This window comes from Pistacia vera, unplaced genomic scaffold (assembly GCF_008641045.1).
Source record: "Pistacia vera cultivar Batoury unplaced genomic scaffold, PisVer_v2 Contig1060, whole genome shotgun sequence".
Classification (NCBI taxonomy): domain Eukaryota; kingdom Viridiplantae; phylum Streptophyta; class Magnoliopsida; order Sapindales; family Anacardiaceae; genus Pistacia; species Pistacia vera.
This window is the reverse complement of record NW_022195094.1, coordinates 300,497-323,097: the sequence shown is the minus strand read 5'-3', so window position 1 is coordinate 323,097 and position 22,601 is coordinate 300,497. Positions and strand designations below refer to the sequence as shown.

The 22,601-nt window shown below is 37.9% G+C and overlaps 1 protein-coding gene and 1 non-coding gene across 2 annotated transcripts; one reads left to right on the top strand and one right to left on the bottom strand.

The window, feature by feature from the left end:
- Window positions 1-12,195: 12,195 nt before the first annotated feature.
- LOC116130567 lies at window positions 12,196-15,032 on the top strand. Its single transcript, XM_031416289.1, has 4 exons — window positions 12,196-12,783; window positions 12,919-12,981; window positions 13,174-13,263; window positions 14,967-15,032. The coding sequence occupies exons 1-4, from the start codon at window positions 12,196-12,198 to the stop codon at window positions 15,030-15,032; spliced, it is 807 nt and encodes a 268-aa protein (XP_031272149.1).
- Window positions 15,033-19,036: 4,004 nt separating this feature from the next.
- Window positions 19,037-19,143, bottom strand: LOC116130792. Its single transcript, XR_004128129.1, has one exon. It is a non-coding gene; the product is annotated as a small nucleolar RNA R71 (small nucleolar RNA).
- Window positions 19,144-22,601: the final 3,458 nt, after the last annotated feature.

The following is a 22,601-nucleotide window of genomic DNA, read 5'->3' as shown; positions in this document are numbered from 1 at the left end:
CATTTTATTTACTGGAAAAACTTATATGGGATAGTCTCACCACTTGGTTGATGTAGAATGGTGATGCTATTTAATTAAAGAAAGACATGTATATAATTTTTGAGACCGCTTTCATGGTGATGCACCCATCGAAAAAATTTCCCAATGCAATAAATTAGTGCTAAAGTTATCATTACCACCGGTGGGATTGATTAATGATAATAAGTAATTATTCAGAATCGTGGATAATAGATAAAAAGAAAAAAAATATAGCAAACATGTATGATAGCACAGGCCAATATATGATTTGGACGGTCTAACTATACCAACTAAGTGAGGTGGTGACACTGTCCCATATTAGTATTCACCTTATTTATAGTTTCGTGACACTATTGAAGGACTCTTTTATCTTCAATTTGATGGATTTGCCAGCAAGAAAGGTGGCCTAGGTTTTGGTAGACAATGGAATAAAGTGGTGAGATTGCAATCAACTAAAGTAGTTTGCAGGCTATGCAAAAGGAAGAAAAGAAAAAAATGTGGAGCAATGGAGATGGTGGAGGATTGTACATAATATAACAGTCTGAGTGACACATTTGAAGATTAATTCTCATGTGATCACAGGCATAATCCTTTAATTTTTTCTCAAATTACATCATAGGGCCCGAATTCTTACTTTGAATAAAGTGGTAATACATACCATTACAAGAAAAATGTCTTTCAGGTCTAGCAAAATTATACGCAGAAAATAAATTTAGAAGCTAAACCATATTTCGTGTCTAAATTTCGTAGTCGCCATGTAGTTGCAGAATCACTGTCGTAAATTGTTTGTGTGTCTAAATTTTTGTTTAGACCCGGAAAGTTTTTTTTTAACGACTAGCAAATTAGTCTTTAATTGCTGGTCAAAAGCGACCCCCCCGATTAGACGCTAATAGTTCAAGGGTAATTTGGTAAAATGGTATAGCGACTACTAATTGTTACAAAATGTACCTTTTAGTGTCTAATAATTTGTCGTGAATGCCACAAAAATTAGACACTAAAGGTGTAAGAGTAATTTCGTAAAAGGTTTTCGCAACTATTTTATTAGTTGACGAATGTATCTTTGGTAACCAAAATTTGGTAGTTAATTGTATAACTTTTAGACGCTGAATGTAGAATCAAAAGGTTTTCGTGACTATTTTATTAGTGACCGATGTATCTTTTGGTAACCAAAATTAGTGGTTAATTATAGTCATTTTAGACGCTGAATGTGGAATCCAATAGGTTTTCGCGACTATTTTATTGTGACTGAATGTATCTTTTGGTGACCAAAATTTAGTGGTAAGTAATTATAATCATTTTAGAACGCTGATTGTGGAATCCAATAGAATTTGCAACTATTTTATTAGTGGACGAATGTATCTTTTAGTGACCAAAATTTAGTAGTTAATTCTAATAATTTAGACGCTAATGAAATCCAAAAGGTTTTCGCGACATATTTTATTAGTGGACGAATGTATCTTTTGGTAACCAAAATCTGATAGTTAATTCTAATCACTTAGACGCGAATGTGGAAGCAATTATGCTAAATTACTTTTTGCTACTAAACATTAGTTGCAGAATGTGTTTTTTTAGAGCATTTCGTATTGACTTCAGCGGAATGCAATATGCTAAATTACTTTTTGCTACTAAAAAATTAGTTGCAGAATGTGTTTTTTTTTATGGCTTTCGTATTGACCTAGTATTATACTTCAACATCAACAAAATAATTGACACAATATAAAAATCTGATCACTAACATCAATATCATATATATATATATATATGTCCATACATGGATTTTTATGCGTGATGAGCAATAAAAATCCAAAATGCACTATCCATGACACAGCAACAACAGAAATGATATTTTTATGCACTGATAAAGAGACCTGCAACTTGAATAATTTCCAATGCTATATACAACATTCCTCTATCACAACACTTTAAAAGATATCCAAAAATAACAACATTTTAATTTACACACTGCATTATATATAACAATATAATAATTATCCTCAGTCAATCATGCAACTAGCACTAAACTTGCTATAACTTTAACATTCTAATTAAACAAAAACATTTCAGTTAATGCTGATAAGATTAGCTAATAACAATAGTAATAATAAAAAGCAAAAATCTATGCTAATAGTAGAGTTACATAATGTCTCACCCTTGTCTTCAATATCTTTTTGAGCTGGTTATTGCAAGATTCACAGCATAGTCTCACCTTCAGATCAATATACGCTGAACAATAGATTATAAAATCATAGTAAGTCATAAAAATGTCATCTAATCAAGGAGTCAGTAAACATGACTAAGACTCACAACTCTGAAACACCATAATTACATCTAGACTCATCAAATGCCTCACATGACAACATGCTGCCAATGCGTTGAAGGTAAAGAGAATGCAACAGAAGAGTCCAATACAACTGAAGTAGAAGCTAAAGCTCCCAAGAAGAGGAAAAAAAGGCACCAAATTGAGGTACTCTCTCATCACAATGTAAAAATAACACCTTTTGCCACCTCAACAAAGTATAATTTTTGTGCACCTTATCTTAAGAGCTAGAATACATATATTTCTATAGAGGAAATTCACTGATCAAGTGAACACAATAAAAGCAATTAAGCAGAGGCCATATAGTTAAAAGGCTTATAATGCACATAAGTTTGCATATACAATTCAAATTCGCTACCTCTTGCATTTTCTCACTCAGCATATCATTCTCATCTTGCGGCAGTATTCGATTCTTCCATTGTTTTCAGTTCCCTTTTTCTCATATCACTCTAGCATCTTAGCCAAAGGAAAATGTAGTTCTAACTTTGTTTCAGTTCCCTTTATCCAATGTAATCAGTTAGCAAAGTTTGTAATAAAGCAAATTTATGCTAATTTATAATTGACTGAGGACAAAACTCTAGCTAATTTATGCTATCTTGATTCTGCTCATACAAAAATTTAACCCATAAGATACAAGTACTGACAACTTCCAACAAAGTTATTGAATTCACCACACAACAATGAGAAAGAATGACAAAGCCAACCTGAATAAACGATCCAATAGGGTTGTGGAAGATTCCTATAGCAACAAGGAAGAAAAAAATGAGATTTTGAAGGGATAATATATAAAATAAAACTGAAAATGAGAAATAGAGCGACAAGGCTATACGTTTTTGTAGAAAGGACAACTAAGACATGTGCAAGATATGAGTTAGAGTATTTGTCCATTTCTTAAGTAGATCAAGCCATTTTTTTTTTCAAATTAAATATAACCACTAAATTATAATTCTAAATTGAGACCCTCAAATTCATATTGGTTTATTTTTTATTTTATCAGTTTTCATTATTAAAGTTTATTTCTGATTTTACGCTAGTACATGTACATAACAATCCCAACGATAATTATATACTATTTCATATCATTATTAATACAATAAAATAAAACAAATTCTCTTCTTTGAATATTTAAATAAAACTCATACTATACAAATCAATATAAAAAAATATGATGTAAACACTATTAATAAAATAGTAAAAGAGAGAATAAAATTATTAGGTACCCGAAAGTAGCAACTGAGCAAGAAAGAGGGGTTATGCTTCAGAGGAACAACCGCCATTTATACAACACTCGATTTCCAACGCCCAGGACCACCGTAACCGCTGCTGCACCACCACTTTCACCTTCTTATCCTTTCATCTTTACTCTCCTTTTCTCCACCGCGTACGACCACGTCCCCGATTCTTCTGCACCGCCCTTCCTCCCCCTCCGATCTCTCCCACACTCCCCGCCCCCGCCACGTACAAATCGAACGTTGTTTCAGCGATTTCAGGATGAGCCAGGCCGTTGATTTCTCTGATCGCGTAAGAGGCATGAAATCACCGCCGTATGGAAGGTTTTCGTGATTCAAGTAGAGTAGTGTGTGACACGACGGGACCGGCGGTGAACCGCTGGTAACATGATGTCATTGTAATGATTATAATGACAAGATCTGCTGGAATGGAGGCCGATTAGGAGAGAGAGAGAGAGAGGAGAGAGCCGTGTGTAGAATACACACACCCAATTTTAAGATTCATCACCTATTTTTAATTTAAAAACTCTCTGCCTTCTTTTCCTGGGTTCAGAAGTAAATTAGTGGTGTGGGAAAATGGAGAAGAAGATGCGAACGGAGTGGAGAAGTGGAGGTGTTTGCGCTTTAGGGTAAAATTAGTTTGGGGATTTTGTATAAGAGGGTTTACTATCTTTTAATTTTTTTTTTAATTTTAAGTTTAAAAATTTTTGTGCAAAATGCTTACTCTTTTTTTTTTTTCCTTTTATGTTACTCTAAAACCGGGTTTGGGGTTTTGTTTTCTTTAATTGTAAGGATTTAGGGACTTTTCAATTTGTTACTTTTTAAATTTTAAGGAAAATTGTTTACTTTTAATTTTTGTTTTTAAACTTGGAAATTTAGTTTTTTTTTTTTTTTTTTTTTTTTTTTGTTTTTTTTTTTGTATTTTTGTGGACCACAATTGAATGGTTTCCCAGGTAAATGAAAAACTGGTTCAGTTCTCGGTTAGGTTCAGTTTCTACAATTTTCTAAACACCACTACATCTGGGTGTTCGGGATAGGCCTTGCCAAAACTCATCGAAGTTAACAATCTCCGCCGAAATAGGCACGAAATAAGCATCTAAGTCAGTGAGCGAGTCGTTATCTACAGAACGAGAGTGGTAGAAACTAGAACTATTGTTCTAGTGCCGGAAGGAGGTCAACTATGAGGGTTTGTATAAATGAGTGAAATAGCGGTTAAGCAAAAGTTTTAGGGAAAAATAGTAATGTCAAATGAAAGAGAAGATAAAAATAAAATCAAACACCATTCGTTTATTAGTAACAATAAACGAATTTAAAGTACTCATTACAATTATAATACCCATTGTAATGTCAGATGAAAGAGAAGACAAAAATAAAATCACCCATTACGAAGTTAAAGCCACTTATTTAAGAACGTCACTAACAACAGATGCTTAAACAAATTAAAGCAAATGTTGTGAAGAAACGGATTGAAAATCAAACAATAAAATTGAAATACCATCTATAAAAGAATGAGCTCTGACATAAAAATTAAAAAAAAAAAAAGTTACCTTCAATGGGGTAATATAGGCGGCAAAAGTAGAATCAAACAATAAAATTGATTTTGGTTACTAGTAGTATATATTATTTTTAATAAACAATATTTAGTGGCTAACATTTTGGTTGCAAAAAAATCATATTAACAACTATAACTTTAGTTGCCAAGATAACATACCCAAAATTTCAATTTATTTCAAGCGGGAACATGGGGCGCTCAAAATTTACCATACATTTGGCAACTAAAATCTTAGTTGCCAAAAGAAGATAATTTGCAACTAACGAATTAGTTTCACAACAGTAATTTTAGTCACAAATTAAAATAATATTTTTTAATTTTACTGGGAAAGTTGGGTTCAAAAAAATTCATCAACTTTCAGCGACTAAATATATTTTCGTAGCTATACATGAGTTTTTGCAACTAATTGTAATATGCACAAAATAATTAGTTGCCAAATGTACCCTGGGCCCTTTGTAATTATTGTCAAAAGCTTGGATATTTTGGTAATTGTATTATTTTTTAACTAATAAAAATAGTTACAAATTAATTAATAAATATTTGTATCTAATTTAGTAACTATTCAGTAGTTGCAAATAATTGTTTTCTGTAACCATAATTTTAGTTGTAGAATCCCTTGTTATAGTTGCCAATTGTGTTCGCGCAAGAATTGACAACCAAATAAATTAGTCGCTAATGTGACATTTTAGGCAACAAATCACATTAGTCACAAAATATTAATTTTAGACGCTAAAGGCGGGAATAAATGGGCCCTAGAATTTTATTCCCTTTGGCCGACTAATTGGAATTTAATTACTAAATGTGGGGTATCTGCAACCATTTTTGCCTAGTTGCAAAAAAATTGGTTGTAAAAAGTAATTTTTCTTGTAGTGTACCTTCCCTCCATTTTGCTTCCGTCCCACTTAGAATTTTTATGAAAGCATTTGCTAAACTTGGAAGAATCGTACCATTTGTGAGTGAAAAAGAATCGTGTTATTCTTACTATTGCTAATTCTTTGCTTATGAATCGAGTTTGAGGTCTCTTCCATTTATGGGGCGTTTAGATCATATAATGTTTTATTATAGGGGGGTGTTATATTAACAGAAAGATAGATTACCTTGAAAATTACTAGGAATGTTTAAAAAATGTGTTTGGTTGGTTCGAATAAATTGGTGAATAATATGTTTGGTTGGGAGGATAAATAGGTGGGTATGTTATATAGATCACTAAATTGCCCTCATTTTTAAATATTAATATAATAATATTTATTATTATTATTATTTGAATAATTTCTTTTAACCCCCTATATTTGAAATTTTGCTAAAACACCCTAGCCATATAAAACTTTAATTTGTAGCAAAATCACCCCTACCCACCCCAAGCCATTATCGGCAGCCAGCCACCACTGCCGGCCACCGCCGACAATCGACGGAATGGCGCACGACTAGTTGTATATGGTCAGTCCTGCGTCGGCAAAGCCATTTTCGGCCATGGATCACAAATCCATGGCTATTTCATGGCCAAAGATGTGGCCGTAAAACGACAACCATTTCACGGTCAGATATGTGGCCGTTTCACAGCCACATTTTTGGCTGTGAAACGCCATAAAAATGGCCAAATTTGGCTGTTCCAGCCATGGATCTATCCTTACTGGTGCACGATCAGCTAGATCCCGTCAGTCATTCACCATTACAGCGACTGACACCAGCGATCGATGGTGGTGAGTAATGGCCAGTGGTGGTCTTGGATAGCTGGGGGTATTTTGTTAACTTTTAAACTTCTTTGTGGCTGGGGTATTTTAGCTAATTTCTCAAATGTAGGGGGACTGCGTAATTGTTATTTGGTAGACATTTAAGGGCAATTGTGTCCAAAATGGTATTTAATTAAGGGCAAAGTAGGTATAAAAATCATATTACCCAGATAATATTTTAATCCCAGGGGTTGGGGAGGGTATTGGATTACCTCCCACATTACCAACAATAAATACTATTTGCAATAAAAGATTTTCGTAATATTTCATTACTTGTAAACCAAACACCTAAATCTTGCAAAATAAACGAAGATTACCCCCTTTATCTTATATGCTCTCGATCCAAACACACCCAAGTTATTCTAATTTGATAGTAATATAATGAGACTAAGAATCCTCTATCAAACTCCAAACCTCTACCACGCTTTCCAATGGATTCAGTTTCAGATGGTAGTAATCTCGAGATTGATCTTCCTTTGTATGAGTCGCATGTGAGGGTAATATTGAACCCTTCAAGGAAACCAATCAACATCTTAACCATTTAGTAACACCAAACAAGAATACAATCGTTGGTATTTATATCACGTCCCCAAGCCCAACCCCCAAATCAATAGAGTTTGTGAACGAAATCCTTGGGATATGTCCATCACTACCTTCTTGCTACAAAATGTGGACATGTTGCTATAGTGGAAGTTCTTATTGAGTGTGCAAAATCTCAATGTGAAGAGCTAGAAAGTTAGGTAGGTGCCAAGTAACAGATGCTAAGGATGAAGAATAATGAGGGAGACACAGCTTTGTACGAGGCCGTGCAGAATAACTACATCGATGTGGTGGAAATATTAACCAAAGAAGACCTTGAGTTTTATGAGTGAGACACAACTTTGTACGAGGACATGCAAAATGACTACATCGATGTGGTGGAAATATTAACCATAGAAGACCCTGAATTTTCATATTCTGCTAAAAATTTCGGCAAAACCCCATTTTACATCGCTGCCGAGGGACGATCTCTTGATATAGTGACTAAAATACTAGAGACTTGTAAATCAGCCTCTCATGCAAGCACCAATAGGAAGACGGCTTTGCATGCGGTAGTCATGTGCGAAGATCTAGGTAATACATAAGCAGTTATTTTTGTCATCCTATCACATATGTAATTATTTTTATTATATGAGTTTGCTTTAGTGAATATTTTTGGTCAAATAAAATATATAGTTATTGAGTTCATTTTTTTATTTTATTACCAAGCTCGGGCTACTGCAAGGATGTAGCTCGACCCAAGATCAGTCTGACTCCATCAGTTGTTCGACCCGGCATAGGCTCGTCAACATATAGCTCGACCCAGCATAAGCTAGTCACAAACAACCCGAATGATCATTTAATCAATTCTCAGATAACTTAAGATCCCAGATATTGTGGGAATGACTAGATCAACAGTAATCTTTGCACAACCATAGTGCCTAATCGCGAGAGTATCGGAATTGCAGTTCAGATCAATTGTAATCCCTTTATTTTTGTTTTTTCCTTTGTACAAACCTTTTATATAAACCCCTTAAAATGATGAAAAGGGGTGACGATTTTTTCCACATAATTCTCATTGTAAGCTCTCGCAACAAATACAAAAAACAGTGAACGTAGGCTCAAGAGTTTACCTCACTGAACCACTTTAAAAATTGTCATTGCCATTTACTTTATTGCATTCAATACTTGTCTATCGCTGATTATCCATAATCATGCGCAATCTATTCTGATCCCACCAAGGTCGATCAGAATTCTCTGGTTGGTGCAGATTTCTGTATCAACATTTTAGAGTAGAAGGAAGGTCCTCTGTCAACATCACAACAATTCCTACGAACAGTCATGACAATCTACCCAATCCAAGCCCATAATGGTGCACATCAAATCAAAGACCACCACTAGAAACCTTGAGAATGTGGTGACTGTTAGCAAATGACCCAGTTACGTAGCAAAAAACAAAAAACATAAACTCTATGGATCGTTCTTTAGAACCAAGATCCGGGTACAAAAATCACAGTTTATATAAAATAATCAAAGCTGCAGAAAAATTAGTTCAAGGTTTAAGAAACCATACCCACGTTTGGAGGCTCCACCAATATTGTCTCTGAATGTGTTTGCTACCGATCCAAGTGTAGGATCGAACCGTAGAGGTCCACACGAAGACAATCAACAAGAACCAAGGAGGGATTTGCTAGATCCTCCTTGGCCTTGAGGACAATCAAGAAGAAAACAAAAGGTATTTGATTTTGGAAAAAATCAAAAACTGGCGTGGGAGAGTATTTGGGGTTGGAGGTTTCTTGTTTTCAATGAAGAATGAAATAATAAAATAACACACTCATTTTCAACTAAAACCTTTTCTTTTATAGTGTTATTTTAGTGCCCTATTCCCATATGGAATGGGCTTGGGCTCCAACCCAAACACCCCCAAATTAGCCAAACACACCCAATTAGATATTTTAATTTAATTCATATTATCTCAATTAAAATCAATTATATATAATATATATATATAATATATATATATATATATATATATATTATATATATATATATTATACACATTTAACAATAATGATAATTTATTTAAAATATGCGAACACATATTTAAACGGAATTTAACTTATTTAATTTTTCTAACAAATCAAATAAAGGCTACGACCTCAGCAAATTTAATTACACTGTGAAATTACCAAAATACCCTTTCACCCAAAAAGATGAAAACACCATTCTTTCTTTTGAGTCTTAAATTATCTCTATGTGTGTGACTCATAGGCTCCTCATCATACCGGAGTGTATAGTATCGTGGATTAACACCAATTAATCGTCTCACTTATACACAGACCAAGATTGGCCCTAGCAAGGCATCATGGCCACTCGATAGATTCGGATTCAACAAAGTAGCACCTGTCAATGATATGGTTACCGTACAATTCGATCCTTTCATCATACGTTATCTCGACGAGACGAAGGCATAGAAATAGTATCAACCTTCGATTACTCTCAATATTAGTATTCAGTTTCGGACCAGACCCGTATTATAAACTGGATAGAGCAACAACTCAATCCCTTGTGGCCCAAGTTTTAGTGTCACGCCATATACTGAATGCGCCGTGAGATAACTTCTCCCATACCGGGAGTGATGAATCCTTGTCAATCCAACATAGTCTTGATACACTCTGGATGCAGCCAATCACCACCGTATTGACAGCTTTGAATAGAATTGCGTTAGGCTAGTGTCAAACTGTACCAATCGGTGTTTATTAAATATATGCGAACAACATATTAAACGGAATTTAACTTATTTAATTTTTCTAACAAATCAAATAAAGGCTACGACCTCAGCAATTTAAACACTGTGAAATTACCAAAATACCCTTTCACCCAAAAAGATGAAAACACCATTCTTTCTTCTAAGTCTTAAATTATCTTCTATGTGTGTGACTCATAGGTCCTCATCATACCGGTAGTGTATAGTATCGTGATTAACACCAAATAATCGTTCACTTATACACAGACCAAGATTGGCCCCTAGCAAGGCATATGGCCACCGATAGATTCGGATCAACAAGTAGCTACCTGCAACGAATGGTTACCGTACAATTCGATCCTTTCATCATACGTTATCTCGACGAGACGAAGGCATAGAAATAGTATCAACCTTTGATTACTTCCGATATTATGTATTCAGTTTTTGGACCAATGACCCGTTTAATAAACTGGATAGAGCAACAACTCAATCCACTTTGGCCACAGTTTTAGGGTCATCACCATACACTGAATTGCACTGTGAGATAACTCTCCCATACCCGGGAGTGATGAATCCTTGTCAATCCACTATAGTCTGATACATCCTCGATGCAGCCAATCACCACCGTATTGATAGCTCTGAATAGAATTGTGTTAGGCTAGTGTCAAACTGTACCAATCAGTGACAAGGCGCTCCGGTGATCTCAAGTCTAAGGATCACATGCACCACCATTCGTTAGAGGATTTGTTCCATAGACACTGGGGTTACCATCCATATGGAATCCTCTGGTGGGTCAGTCCAGTGAACTTGCTGCGGTATATCCGCCTACAACAAGCACCCATGTGTTGCACCAGGTTGTCACCAAACAACCTTGACAAGTGAGATCAGTCACTGCCTTTCGACAGGGTCGTTCAACACTATGATAGACTTATCGTATTATCTGTGCCCTTACTTCAGAATAATACTAGGGCTACGTACGTTTCTAGAATGGCCACCATATGTGCTTATAGGGTTCTCACTATCAAGATTTGAAACACTTGATACCCTCGTCACGGTTCTACCATTCTAAGGACATATATAAATACATATTGCAATAATAATGATTTCCGTGATATAGAATAAGATGCCTTTATTGATTAATTACAGGGATCAGGCCAAACACAAAGATGTGGAAAGAGTTCTAAAGTGAAGATCACATAAGTCTGGCCAAGTTATACCAGATGGCTGCAAAACACCAGTAGGTAGAAAGCTCGCTGGCAGCATTGGCCAGAAGTTCAGCGCGAGGGGCCTCGAACAGGCAACAAGATCATCCATCAAATAAGCGCGGAGGCCAAAATCGTAATGATAGGGACTGCAATAGGTTCCAAAAAGACAAAAAATAGATAACCGCAAAGATAGGCAGCCCTTCCTGCGGTATGCAGAATACACCCCACTCACTCAAGACATTGCCCACATCTAAGAAGTCTCCCGTGAGGCGAAGAGACTGCCTGTTCCAGAAAGAATGAGGGGGGCTCCAGGCAAAAGAGATCGACAAAAGTATTATCGATACCACCGGGATGTCAGGCACAAGACAAACGAGTGTTGGGCTTTGAAGGATGCCATCAAAGACCTAATAAGAAGGGGCCACCTAAAGGAATTCATTAAGACGACACCAGCTCGTGAAGATCTTAGGGAGCAAAATAACCAAATCCTGAACCAGGACCAAAACCAAGTCCAAAATTAGGTCCAACAGGCCCTGTCAAATTCCAACAATGAAGTCTGGCTAGGCATGATCTATGGGGGGCCCGACATAGTAGGGAGCTTAAGGCATGCTCGTGAGCAATATGCTCGAGAGGCAAGGACAAATTCAATTCCCTAGAGAATGAGCTGTGAACAGAAGTTACCCAAGCGGCCTAGACAAGAAAGCGAGGTAGTAGAGTTCACGATTGAAGAATGCAAAGAATCTTTTCGCCACAATCATGATGCGATCATAATCGTGGCCAGAATCGGTGATGCCCGATATAGATGGTAATGGTCGATAATGGGAATGTAGCGAACATCATTTTCTTGGGATCTTTCCAAGGAATGAGTTCACAGAGATAGATATGAGGGCGTGCCCTTCGCCGCTCAATAGATTTATCGGGGACAGCTTGGTTCCCAAGGGGATGATCGACCGCCCAGTGACTCTGGGGATGGAGCCCAAGATTAGGACTGTGATGGCTGGATTTTTAGTGGTAGACTGCCTTACCACATACAATGTCATCCTTGGAAGGCCGATCTTGGATGACTTAAGCACAGTCACATCAGTGTGCTGCCAAGCAATGAAGTTTCCAACTCCCCAAGAGGTTGCAATGATCAGGAGCTACATAAAGGAATCTTGGGAATGTTACAACTGGGCCATACACACAGCAAAAAAGTGGCCACTCTCGAGAATAATGGTTATAGCAGAATCCAAGCCAAACCCCGGACCACTCAAGGATATAATAGATTATCACATTCATAGAAAAGAGCCCACAATAGGGCCGACAGAAGAGCTACGAGAAATAAGTGTCAATGAGGAAGATCCAACTCGTGTACTGAAGATCAACAACAGTTTGAGTGGAGAAATGGTCGATAATCTGGTGGGGTTCCTGAAGAAAAACCTTGATGTGTTCGTGTGGGCACATGTAGATATGGTGGGGATCAACCCCAAGGTAATGTGCCATAGGTTGAACCTCGACCCTAAAGCTCGACCCATAAGGCAAAAAAAAAAAAAGGTTTATGGATGCAAAGCGCTTACAAGTGCTTAAGGATGAAGTTGACAAACTCTTGAAAATCAACTTTATCAGGGAAGTCAAATGCCCGGACTGGCTCGCCAACTCGGTCCTGGTCAAGAAGTCGAATGGCAAATGGTAGACTTGCCTAAAGCCTGTCCCAAAGACAACTTTTCGCTATCACAGATTGACTAGCTAGTAGATGTGACAGCAAAAAATGTACTACTTAGCTTCATGGATGCGTACATGAGATATAACCAAATTTTGATGTACCAAGCTGATGAAGAGCATAGGTCATTTATTATTGACTGTGGAATTTATTGTTACAAGGTTATGTCATTTGGCCTCAAGAATTCTGGGGAGACCTACCAGCGCTTGGTGAACAAGATGTTCACTAACCAAATCGGCAAGACCATAGAGGTATACATCGACGATATGCTTGTCAAGTCAAATGTTGCAGAAAGCTGTGTTGAGCATCTAGGGGAAATGTTTGACATCCTCAGAAAATACCAAATGTCAACCTTTTAAAGTGTGCTTTCAGAGTAAGCTTGGAGAAATTCCTGGGCTTCCTCGTTAACCAACGGGGTGTAAAAGCCAACTCAAAGAAGATTCAAGCTCTACTCGATATGAAAAGCCTGATCAGCATAAAGTAGGTACAGAGCTTGACAGGGCATGTGGCCGCACTCAACAGATTTGTTTCTTGAGCCAAAGATAGCTGCTTACCATTTTTTGAGACCTTGAAAGGAAATAAAGGTTTCAAGTGGACAAAGGAGTGTGAAAGAGCCTTTCAGGAGCTGAAGAAACATCTGGGACGACCTTTTTTATTGTCAAAGCCTAGCCAGGGCGAGCTATTATTATTATACTTATCGGTATCAAAGTTCATTGTCACCGCGACATTGATATGCCAAGAAGGAGGAGTGCAATGGCTGGTATACTATGTGAGCAAAAGACTACTGGACACGAAAATGAGATACCTTAAGATCGAGAAGCTCACCTTCACCCTTGTCATCACTGCTAGGAAGTTGCAGCCCTATTTCCAAGCACACTCCATTCACATGCTACCAACTTTCCCTTGAAGAAGATAATGCAAAAGTCCGTGACATCGAGTAGGTTAATCTAGTGGACAATGGAGATGAGTCAGCACGACATCAAGTACATGCCAATGACAACAATCAAAGGTCAAGCCTTGGTAGATTTTATATCTGAATTCTCCTACCAACTAGAAGATGAATCAACCCCACCAAGGGTAGATACCTCGGGAGAAATCGAGCAACAAAAATCGAAGCTCGATAACTTATGGCAATGAACTTTGTGTGTAGATGGCTCCTCAAATGAGAAAGGGGCAAAAATGAGGCTCTTGCTTGAAAGTCCAGAGGGAAACCTAATCAGAGCTGTGGTAAGATTCGGGTTCGCCGCCTCCAACAATGAGGCTAAGTACGAGGTGTTGTTCTCAGGGGTTCGCCTTGCCAAGGAAATGGGGTAGAATATATTAAGGTTTATAGCGACTTACAACTCATGGTCGACCAAATTATCGGGGAATACTAGGCGAAGGAAGACAGGATGTCGTCCTACCTCCAGCTAGTTGAAACCGAGCTCAAGCAGTTTAGGTCCTTCACAATTCACCAGATCTTGAGGGAGAAGAACACATAAGCAGACGTATTAGCCCACTTAGTCTGTATAATGAACCAAGAGAAAGCTGATTCTATCCTAGTTAAGTTCCTCCCAAGACCAAACATCTCCACTCCACAATGACCAGTTTTGACAATAAGTTGGAGATACAGTTGGATGGACACAATCAATCTCTACCTAAGGGATGGTACACTACCAGAAGAGAGAATTGAAGCTAGAATGCTTTGTACAAAGGTAGCCTAGTACACACTCATCAATGATAAATTGTACAAACGCAGATTCAATGTACCGTTGCTACGATGTATCGATCATGAAGACGTAAATTATGTTCTGAGGAAGATCCATGAGGGGATTTGTAGAAGTCATGTAGGAGGCAGGTCTCTGATAATCCGTGGATTATACAGTTTTCATTAGACTTTTTATTTGGATTTCAGGTATTTTCAAGTGCATTTTAACCTGAATTGTTACTTAATTCTTTACATTTTGTGTTTCAGGTTAGAATGGGCATTTTTGAGCAAATGAGGACAAAATTGGTTATTTGTGACTCAGAAGTTAGCTGATATCAGAAGTTAAGTGAGTTCTAAAGCAGGATAAAGCACGATGAGGCTTGTTCCAAAGGGAGAGCACTGAGAATCGAAGAATCAAGCGAAGATGCAAGCAGAGTGGCAGTTCTATAATTTCAAAACTTTTCAAGAAGCTTCGCTGTAACGCCTCACTTGAGGTACGTAGTTATTGTTTCTTCTTTTGCTCTTATTTGAGTTGGTTTCTTGGTAATATTGTTTGGTTGACTTTGATTGAGTGTTGTGTTGAATACTTGCCCTGAAATTGGTTGAAAATAGAAGAAGTTCAGTGTGCCAAGCTTCGCCGAGGCGAAGAAGAATCTTCGCCACGGCGAAGAGGTGTTGAAGCCACGGGGGAAGCTGCTGGATAGTTTCGCCGCGGCGACAGAAGTTTCCTCACCGCGGCGACAGGCCAACCAAAATGTTTATTAAGTTTTAGATATTTTCTTCCCTAAGGGCAATTTGACCATTCTACCCCTAATTAGCAGGAAAAGTGGGGAGTAAATTGTAAGGAAATTTCATGGAGAATATGTTGATATGGGGGTGTGTTTGTAATGAATCAAAGGATATAGATAGAATTTCCAAAGAAGAGTGAGGGCAAAATGGGAATGCTTGTGTATAAATTTCATTAAAAGGAATTAAGACATTGCAAACCCCTCATTCTTCTTCTCCAACGCCACTTCCTTCTCTTGCTTCCTCTCAATTTCTCTTTCTTGTGATCAAGGAGTTTTTAAGGGCTTTTGGAGTGATTTGGGGTAGAAAATCAACCTAAGGCATCCTAAGGTAAGGATTCTTGCTTTGGTTGTGAAGTCTTGTGAGTTTTTGTATATATTTGAGTTTGAGGGTTTTTGTTCATTTGTTGAAGAGTAGAGAGAAAGTCAAGTAAACCAAGTGAAAGGAAGAGTTAGTGAAGTCTCTCCATAACAAGGTAAGTAAACCCCAACCCAAGTTGAGATTTGGGAATTTTCTTGATTAGGGTTTTGATAGCACTTATGTATGTGTGCTATATAAACATGTTATATGCCATGTTATTGAGGCTTAAATAGATATTTCTAGTGCTTTGTGATTGTTTATGCCTTTCAAATATAAGAAGTGAGTTGTGGGTTGGAAAGGTAGTTTGAGATGGAATTGAAGGGGTATTGTGGAACCCTTTTTGGAAGTGTCTTTCTTTGGCAGGTTATGTGGCTATGTGAGGGGGTTTCTCCCCATTTTGGATGGTTAGAGAAAGATTTAGAATCATTGCTATAGTAGAGTTTTATAATGCACTTGAGTTGTTTGATGAAATGCCTAATAGAGGTTTGAGTATGAGTAGTGAACCTTAATTCTTGCAACATTGCATGTTGGCATTTCATAAGTGCATTAGTGGAGATGAACCATCCATAGGCACTAATTGTGCATTGAAAAGTGACCTAAGAAAGAGTAGGAAACTTTGTGTATGCAATTACTCTATGAGTAGAGAACTTGGTGGATGCAACTACTCTAAGGGTAGAGAGAATGAAAAATGCTAGAATAGAGTGAATGAGAAGAAAAAGAGATAACTGTCGGGTTGATGCTTTGTGATCACACCCGAATAGCCATTAGAGATGGGTTGATGCTTTGTGATCGTCCACCGATAAGTGTTAGAAACGGGTGGATGTTTTGTGACCACCACCCGGTTAGTTATTAGATAAGGGGTGATGCTTTGTGATCATCATCCGACATTTATTAGAAGTGGGTTGATGCTTTGTGATCATCACCGACAGTGATTAGAGACGGGTTAATGCTTAGTGATCGTTACCCGAAAGTTATGAGGAACGGGTAGGTGCTAGGTGGTCTCCACCGATAGTTACGAAAACCGGGGTAGGGCTTAGTGTCCCACTCGGTAGTCACTAAGAACGGGTTGGTAGTGTGTGAATTCCACCCGATAGTCATGAAGAGTGAGATGGTGCGTGTGAACGCCATCCGGCCGTACCTCCGGTAAGATGAGGCCATGACGTTTAGTAGAAACAGAAATAGAAACAGAAATAGTGTAAGGAAAGAATTAAGAGTTTACGTACGGGGATAGACAGATAGAGGGTTTTACTTATTGAGCATATTTTGTGCTCAACCGTTATTTTTTGCCTTTGTGGATGCAGGATCTAGGTGATGATGCATCGAAGAGGCGGCGGCAAGCGAAGAGCAATAGCTACACTGTTTCCCTGTTTTGTCTTCTAAAGACTTTTGTAAACAATACTCTTTGTGTAAAGACATATGACATTATAATGAAAAGAAAGTTTTTGGGCCCAATTTTCTATTTATTATGCATGCATTGTATTAGCTTACAGCAGTTGTTACATTCGCCGCAGCGAAGACTTGTCCTTCGCCGCGGCGAAGTATGCCAGACATGAACAAGTCCGCTTCTTTCTTCGCGCAATGACAGTTGTAATTTTCAGTTTTGTAAAACGCACAGTTTTACTTTGTGCGGGTTTTTCTGAGAAATTTGGGGCGAGGTATAAAGAAAACACTTAACCTTTTTGCCGAGGGCCGTCCAGTAAGTAGGGTTAGCAACTTTGCATTGTTTTTGATTAAGCTTGGAGAGATTTAGCGATAAGAAGGGTGACGATGGATTTTGAACCAAGGGATCATTATTGGGGAGATTTCTTGTCCTCTCTCTTACTTTCATTAGTGAACTTGGCTATTCGTTTTCTATGTAGCGTTATTAGCTATGAACTAACCCATTTTGGGTTAGAGTTTTGATTGTAATCAGATTTCTAATGGGTTAAGTATTGATTCATGTATGTTCATATGACTATGCTTTCATAGTGTGTTTACTCTGAGTTTTAAATTGTTTATGTGATGAACATGATGAGATTGAGAAATGATTCATGTTAGGCTTCTTGGGTAATCACCATTATAGTTTGGATGCTAGAGATAGATCAAGAATTAATGAAATCATTATGGATTCTGTTGCTTAATGAGTTTGGAATGTTAACTTTCAATTTGTTGGGTGCGGAAGGTTAAAAAGGAAGAATAGGAAAACATAGCTTGAGAAGGTTGTTTAACAGCTTAGTGAGTTCAGTTTACAACCAATGCATATGAATGTGAATGTAGTGTAATTTTTAGGTTTAACCATAAAATCCGAATGAAGTCAAAAAACCTCCGTTTTACTTGAATTGATTACTATCCGTGATTTTCATCTTGCATTCGGAGTTAACTTTAATTTAAAATTATTGTTAAGTTTAATAGAAATAGCTCCCATCAATCCAAAGATTTCGGTTGCTCTAACTGGAAAACGGTAGATACTTAGTGCTTAGCTAACAATCCTCGTGGAACAATACCCACTCATATTAATTACTTGTGCGATTAGTATACTTGCTACATATTGCATGTTGTAGGAAACACGCATCAAGTTTTTGGCGCGTTGCTGGGGATTTGTTTTATGTTAACACTTGAGTCTATCTATAGTTAGCTAGATTGGAGTTTTTATTTGTTTTTAATTTTCAGTTGGTTTGTGATCTCACTTTCCTTCAATTCTGTTTTTGTAGTTTATGCTAAGAACGAGACGTCAACCAGAGTTCTGTTGATCTTGAGATTGAGAGAACGTTAGACGACGTAAGAAGATAAAGACAGGATTTAGTTGTAGAAGTAGAAGAAAAATAGTTGTTGAAATGGCTGAACCAGAAATAGGACACTGAGGGAATTTTCAGTTCCCACAGTGAATGGTAGTGGGTCGAGTATTACTAGACCTACTGGTAGGCAAACAACTTCTAGATCAAGCCGACAATCATCCAAATGATCCAGCAGTCAGTTAGATTTAATGGTGATTTGAAGGAAGATCCGAATCAGCACATTGCAAATTTCTTGGAAATTTGTGACACCTTCAAGTCGAAAGGAGTTTCAGATGACGCTATTAGGCTGCGGTTATTCTTATTATCATGGGAGATAAAGCCAAGGGTGGTAATGGCATTACCACCGAGAACTATAACAAATTGGAATGATCTAGCACAGAAATTCCTTACCAAGTCTTTCCTCTAGCTAAATTAGCAAAATTGAGAAATGATATCACATCATTTCTACAAGATGATTCCGAGTCATTGTACGAGGCTTGGGAGAGATACAAGGAGTTGATGAGGAAATGTCCACACCATGGGTTGCCGTTGGCTTCAAGTCCAAACTTTCACATGGATTGAGGGTAATGTGCAAACCATGGTGGATGCAGCTTCAGGAGGGACTTTGCAGAATAAGACACCAGAAGAGGCCTATGAGTTGCTGAGGTTTTGGCAAGCAAACAACTATCAAAGACTAATGAGAGAGCAATAACAAGGAAATCTTCGGGTCTTCATGAAGTTAATGCCTTCACAGCCATCTCAGCCCAACTCACTGCACTTCAAAATAGTTGGGAACTGTACAGGTAAACTCTAGTCAAGCACTCAACTAACGTGTGATTTTTGTGCAGGAAACCATGTGAGCAGCGAGTGTCAAGTTGGGAAATATTTTCTTCATCCTCTTCATCAATGGAGCAAGTGAATTACTTGGCAGGAAATCAGAGACAACCAAACAATCCATACTCTAACACATACAACCCGGGGTGGAGAAACCATCCAAATCTGTTAGGGAAATCAGAACCAACAAAATAACCAATGGAACCAGAGGACAGTTTCAAATAACCAACCAGGGGTGACTAATCAACCCGGAGATCAAAGAGTGACAAAGTTGGAAGATATGTTTGGGAAATTTATGCAAGAGACCAGGGATTTATGAATGAGACGAGGACGAATTTTAGAAATCAAGGGGCGTCCATTCGAAATCTTGAGGTACAGATGGGCCAACTGGCCGAGAAGTTAATGAGAGACCGCAGGGTTCCTTACCAAGCAATACAGTAACTAACTCACTGAGCAAGTTAATGCAATTTCGTTGAGAAGTGGGAGAGGTGTAGAAGAGGTGAGAAATTCAAGGAAAGAGGAAACCTCATCAAAGAAAAATGGAGAATCTGATGAGGAAGTTGATAAAGAAATTGAAGCTGAAGAGAAACCACCTAGTTAAGGAAAGATGAGCAAAAGTAGGAAGAGGGGAAAAAGAAAAGGAAAGAGAAATTGCCATTCCTCGAGATTCCACCAGAGTTGGCGCATCACACACCACCCATACCTTTTCCTCAAAGACCAGAAAAGAAAATTAGGATAAGCAGTTTATTAAATTTGACGTTTTTAAAAAACTGCATATTAAAATTCCTTTTGCAGATGCATTGCAACAGATGCGAGCTAAGCGAAATTCTTAAAAAAATTTATCGAACAAGAGGAAGCTAGAGATGAGGAAACAGTGATGTTACGGAAGAGTGCAGTGCCATTCTTTAGAAGAAGTTGCCCCCAAAACTCAAAGATCCAGGGAATTTTACTATCCCGTGCACTATAGGAGATATCTCTTGATCGAGTTTTATGAGACCTAGGTGCTAGCATTAATCTTATGCCTTTTTCGTTTTCAGGAAACTAGGAATTGGTGAAGTTAAACCGACAACTATATGCTTGCAACTTGCAGATTGATCAATAAAGCATCTGAGGGGCATTGTAGAGGATGTGTTGATTAAGGTGGACAAGTTCATTTTTCTTGCGGACTCTTTGTGTTGGATATGGAAGAAGACAAAGAGATTCCTTTATCTTGGGACGACCTTCCTAGCCACCGAAAGAGCTTTAATCGATGTTCAAGAAGGGAAATTGATCATGAGGATGCAAGATGAAGAAAAACATTTAATGTCCTTGAATCAATGAAAGCTCCACCCAGGAAAGAGTTGTGTTTAAAATCGATGTGGTGGATAACTTAAAAATTGAACCCTTCCAACTGAATAATCCTAAGGTGGAAATTAAGAGCTGCATTGTCAAAACGAATCAGGTCAAAATTGAGGACCATTCGACTAGGCTACACAAAATTCTGAGACACGCCGCAGTGAGTTTGATGTTCGCATAAGGAACGGGTCTCTGAGATCAAAAAGGGTGAAGTAAAGCAAAAGATACAGAAGGTGGTGGGTGAGAAGGTCGAGCGACCAAAGTTATGACCAAGGGATGGAAATGGGGGGTGAAAACCTCAACAAGGCCACTATGTGAAAAAGTTCATTAGCAATTGAAGCTCCAGTACAAGGGAAATTTTCGGGATGTGATGTACTCGGATAGTCCGGGCTGATGTGAAGGATTGAGAGAGTCGAGCTATCGACTAAAAATAAGCGCTTCTTGGGAGGCAAACCAAGTGTTTTTAATTGTTTGTTTTCAATTTGGTTGTTTGAATTTGTTGAATTCATTATGAGTTTGTATGATTTTTAATGTTGGTTTTTGGGGTGTTTCAGGTGAAGTCTTCAGCCAAGAAAGGAATTAAAATGTTCCAGACTTTGCCAGGGCGAAGATTCTTCTTCGCCGCGGCGAAGCATTGTGAAGAAGAATTCGGTATGAAAATGTTCCAGACTTCGCGGGGCGAAGAAGTATTCTTCACCGCGGCGAAGAAACCTGAAAATTAGGTTAGCTCCTAGAAGTTTTCGCCGCGGTGAAGTAATTGTCGTTGCCGCGGCGAAGAAAAATTAAATTTTTTTTCGAAAATTGGCTAAGGCATTTCGCCGGGGCGAAGTAAGCCGTGTATCCTCTGGAGGTTTTCCCCCTGGTGAAGAATATTTCTTCGCTGCGGTGAAACCTGGGTATTTTTTTTTTAGGGTTGTCCTTTTCTATAAATACCCACTCTTCTTTTTTTTTTTTCACGCAACTTTTCATTTTTACTTGAGAGAAATTTTTTCAAAATTCAATCTTTTGCTTCCCTAGTGCTTTTCCAACCAAATTTCTTACTCCATAACCTTCCTAAACACCAAAATAACCCATTTCAACAATAATTTTCGTGAAAATTTCATGAAAATTTTTGGATCCAAAATTTGGGGCTTTTCAATTCGGGATGTTTCTGGTTCAATTGGTGGCAAATACCGCTTCATATTGGTAAGATCTCGCATACCCAAAGCTTTTTATTGCACAATTTCAAGTTTTTAATTGTAGATCTGAAAATTTTTGTTGCGATTAGGTTATGGAATTTGGGTGATTGTGAGCATTGATTTTGTTAGAGGAAGAGTAGTTTGTGCATGAAGTGATTGTGAGGAGTGTGGGTTTGTGAAATTGTGGAGTGTTTGTGTAGATTTGAAAAATTTGTAATTTGGGGGTAAAGCGCGAATTTTTGGAAGTGTTGGTTGCTTTTACAGGATTAAATTGGTTGTGTGGAACAACTTAGTTTGAATTGTTGGGGTAAAATTTTTGAGTGAATTTGTATTGTGAACAATGGCTCCCAAAATTAAGCAACCATACAAGGGCAAGAGTAAGAGTAAAGGGAAGAATGTTGACAACCGTTTTATTAATGATGAAGCCCGTAAAAGATATGAGAGGGCAATTCAAAGAAAGGATAAGGGTATTATCCCGGAGCGTGGGTTGACCGCAAGTCAGGCCTTGGATTGGAGTAGAGGGAGACGTTGGGAGATGTTCATGAGTGCTCCTGCACAACCGACTGTAGAGCCGCTAGTAAGGGAGTTCTATGCCAATCTCCTGGATTGTCAGGAAGATACTGTTTTTGTAAAAGGGGAGGATGTGCCATTTACGG

Coding starts and splice junctions, on each gene's coding strand:
- LOC116130567 (XM_031416289.1), top strand. CDS start 12,196: ATGAGGGCGTGCCCTTCGCCGCTCAATAGATTTATCGGGGACAGCTTG. Junction 12,784..12,918: donor TGGTGGGGATCAACCCCAAG/GTAATGTGCCAT, acceptor CAACTTTATCAG/GGAAGTCAAATGCCCGGACT. Junction 12,982..13,173: donor AAGAAGTCGAATGGCAAATG/GTAGACTTGCCT, acceptor TATTGTTACAAG/GTTATGTCATTTGGCCTCAA.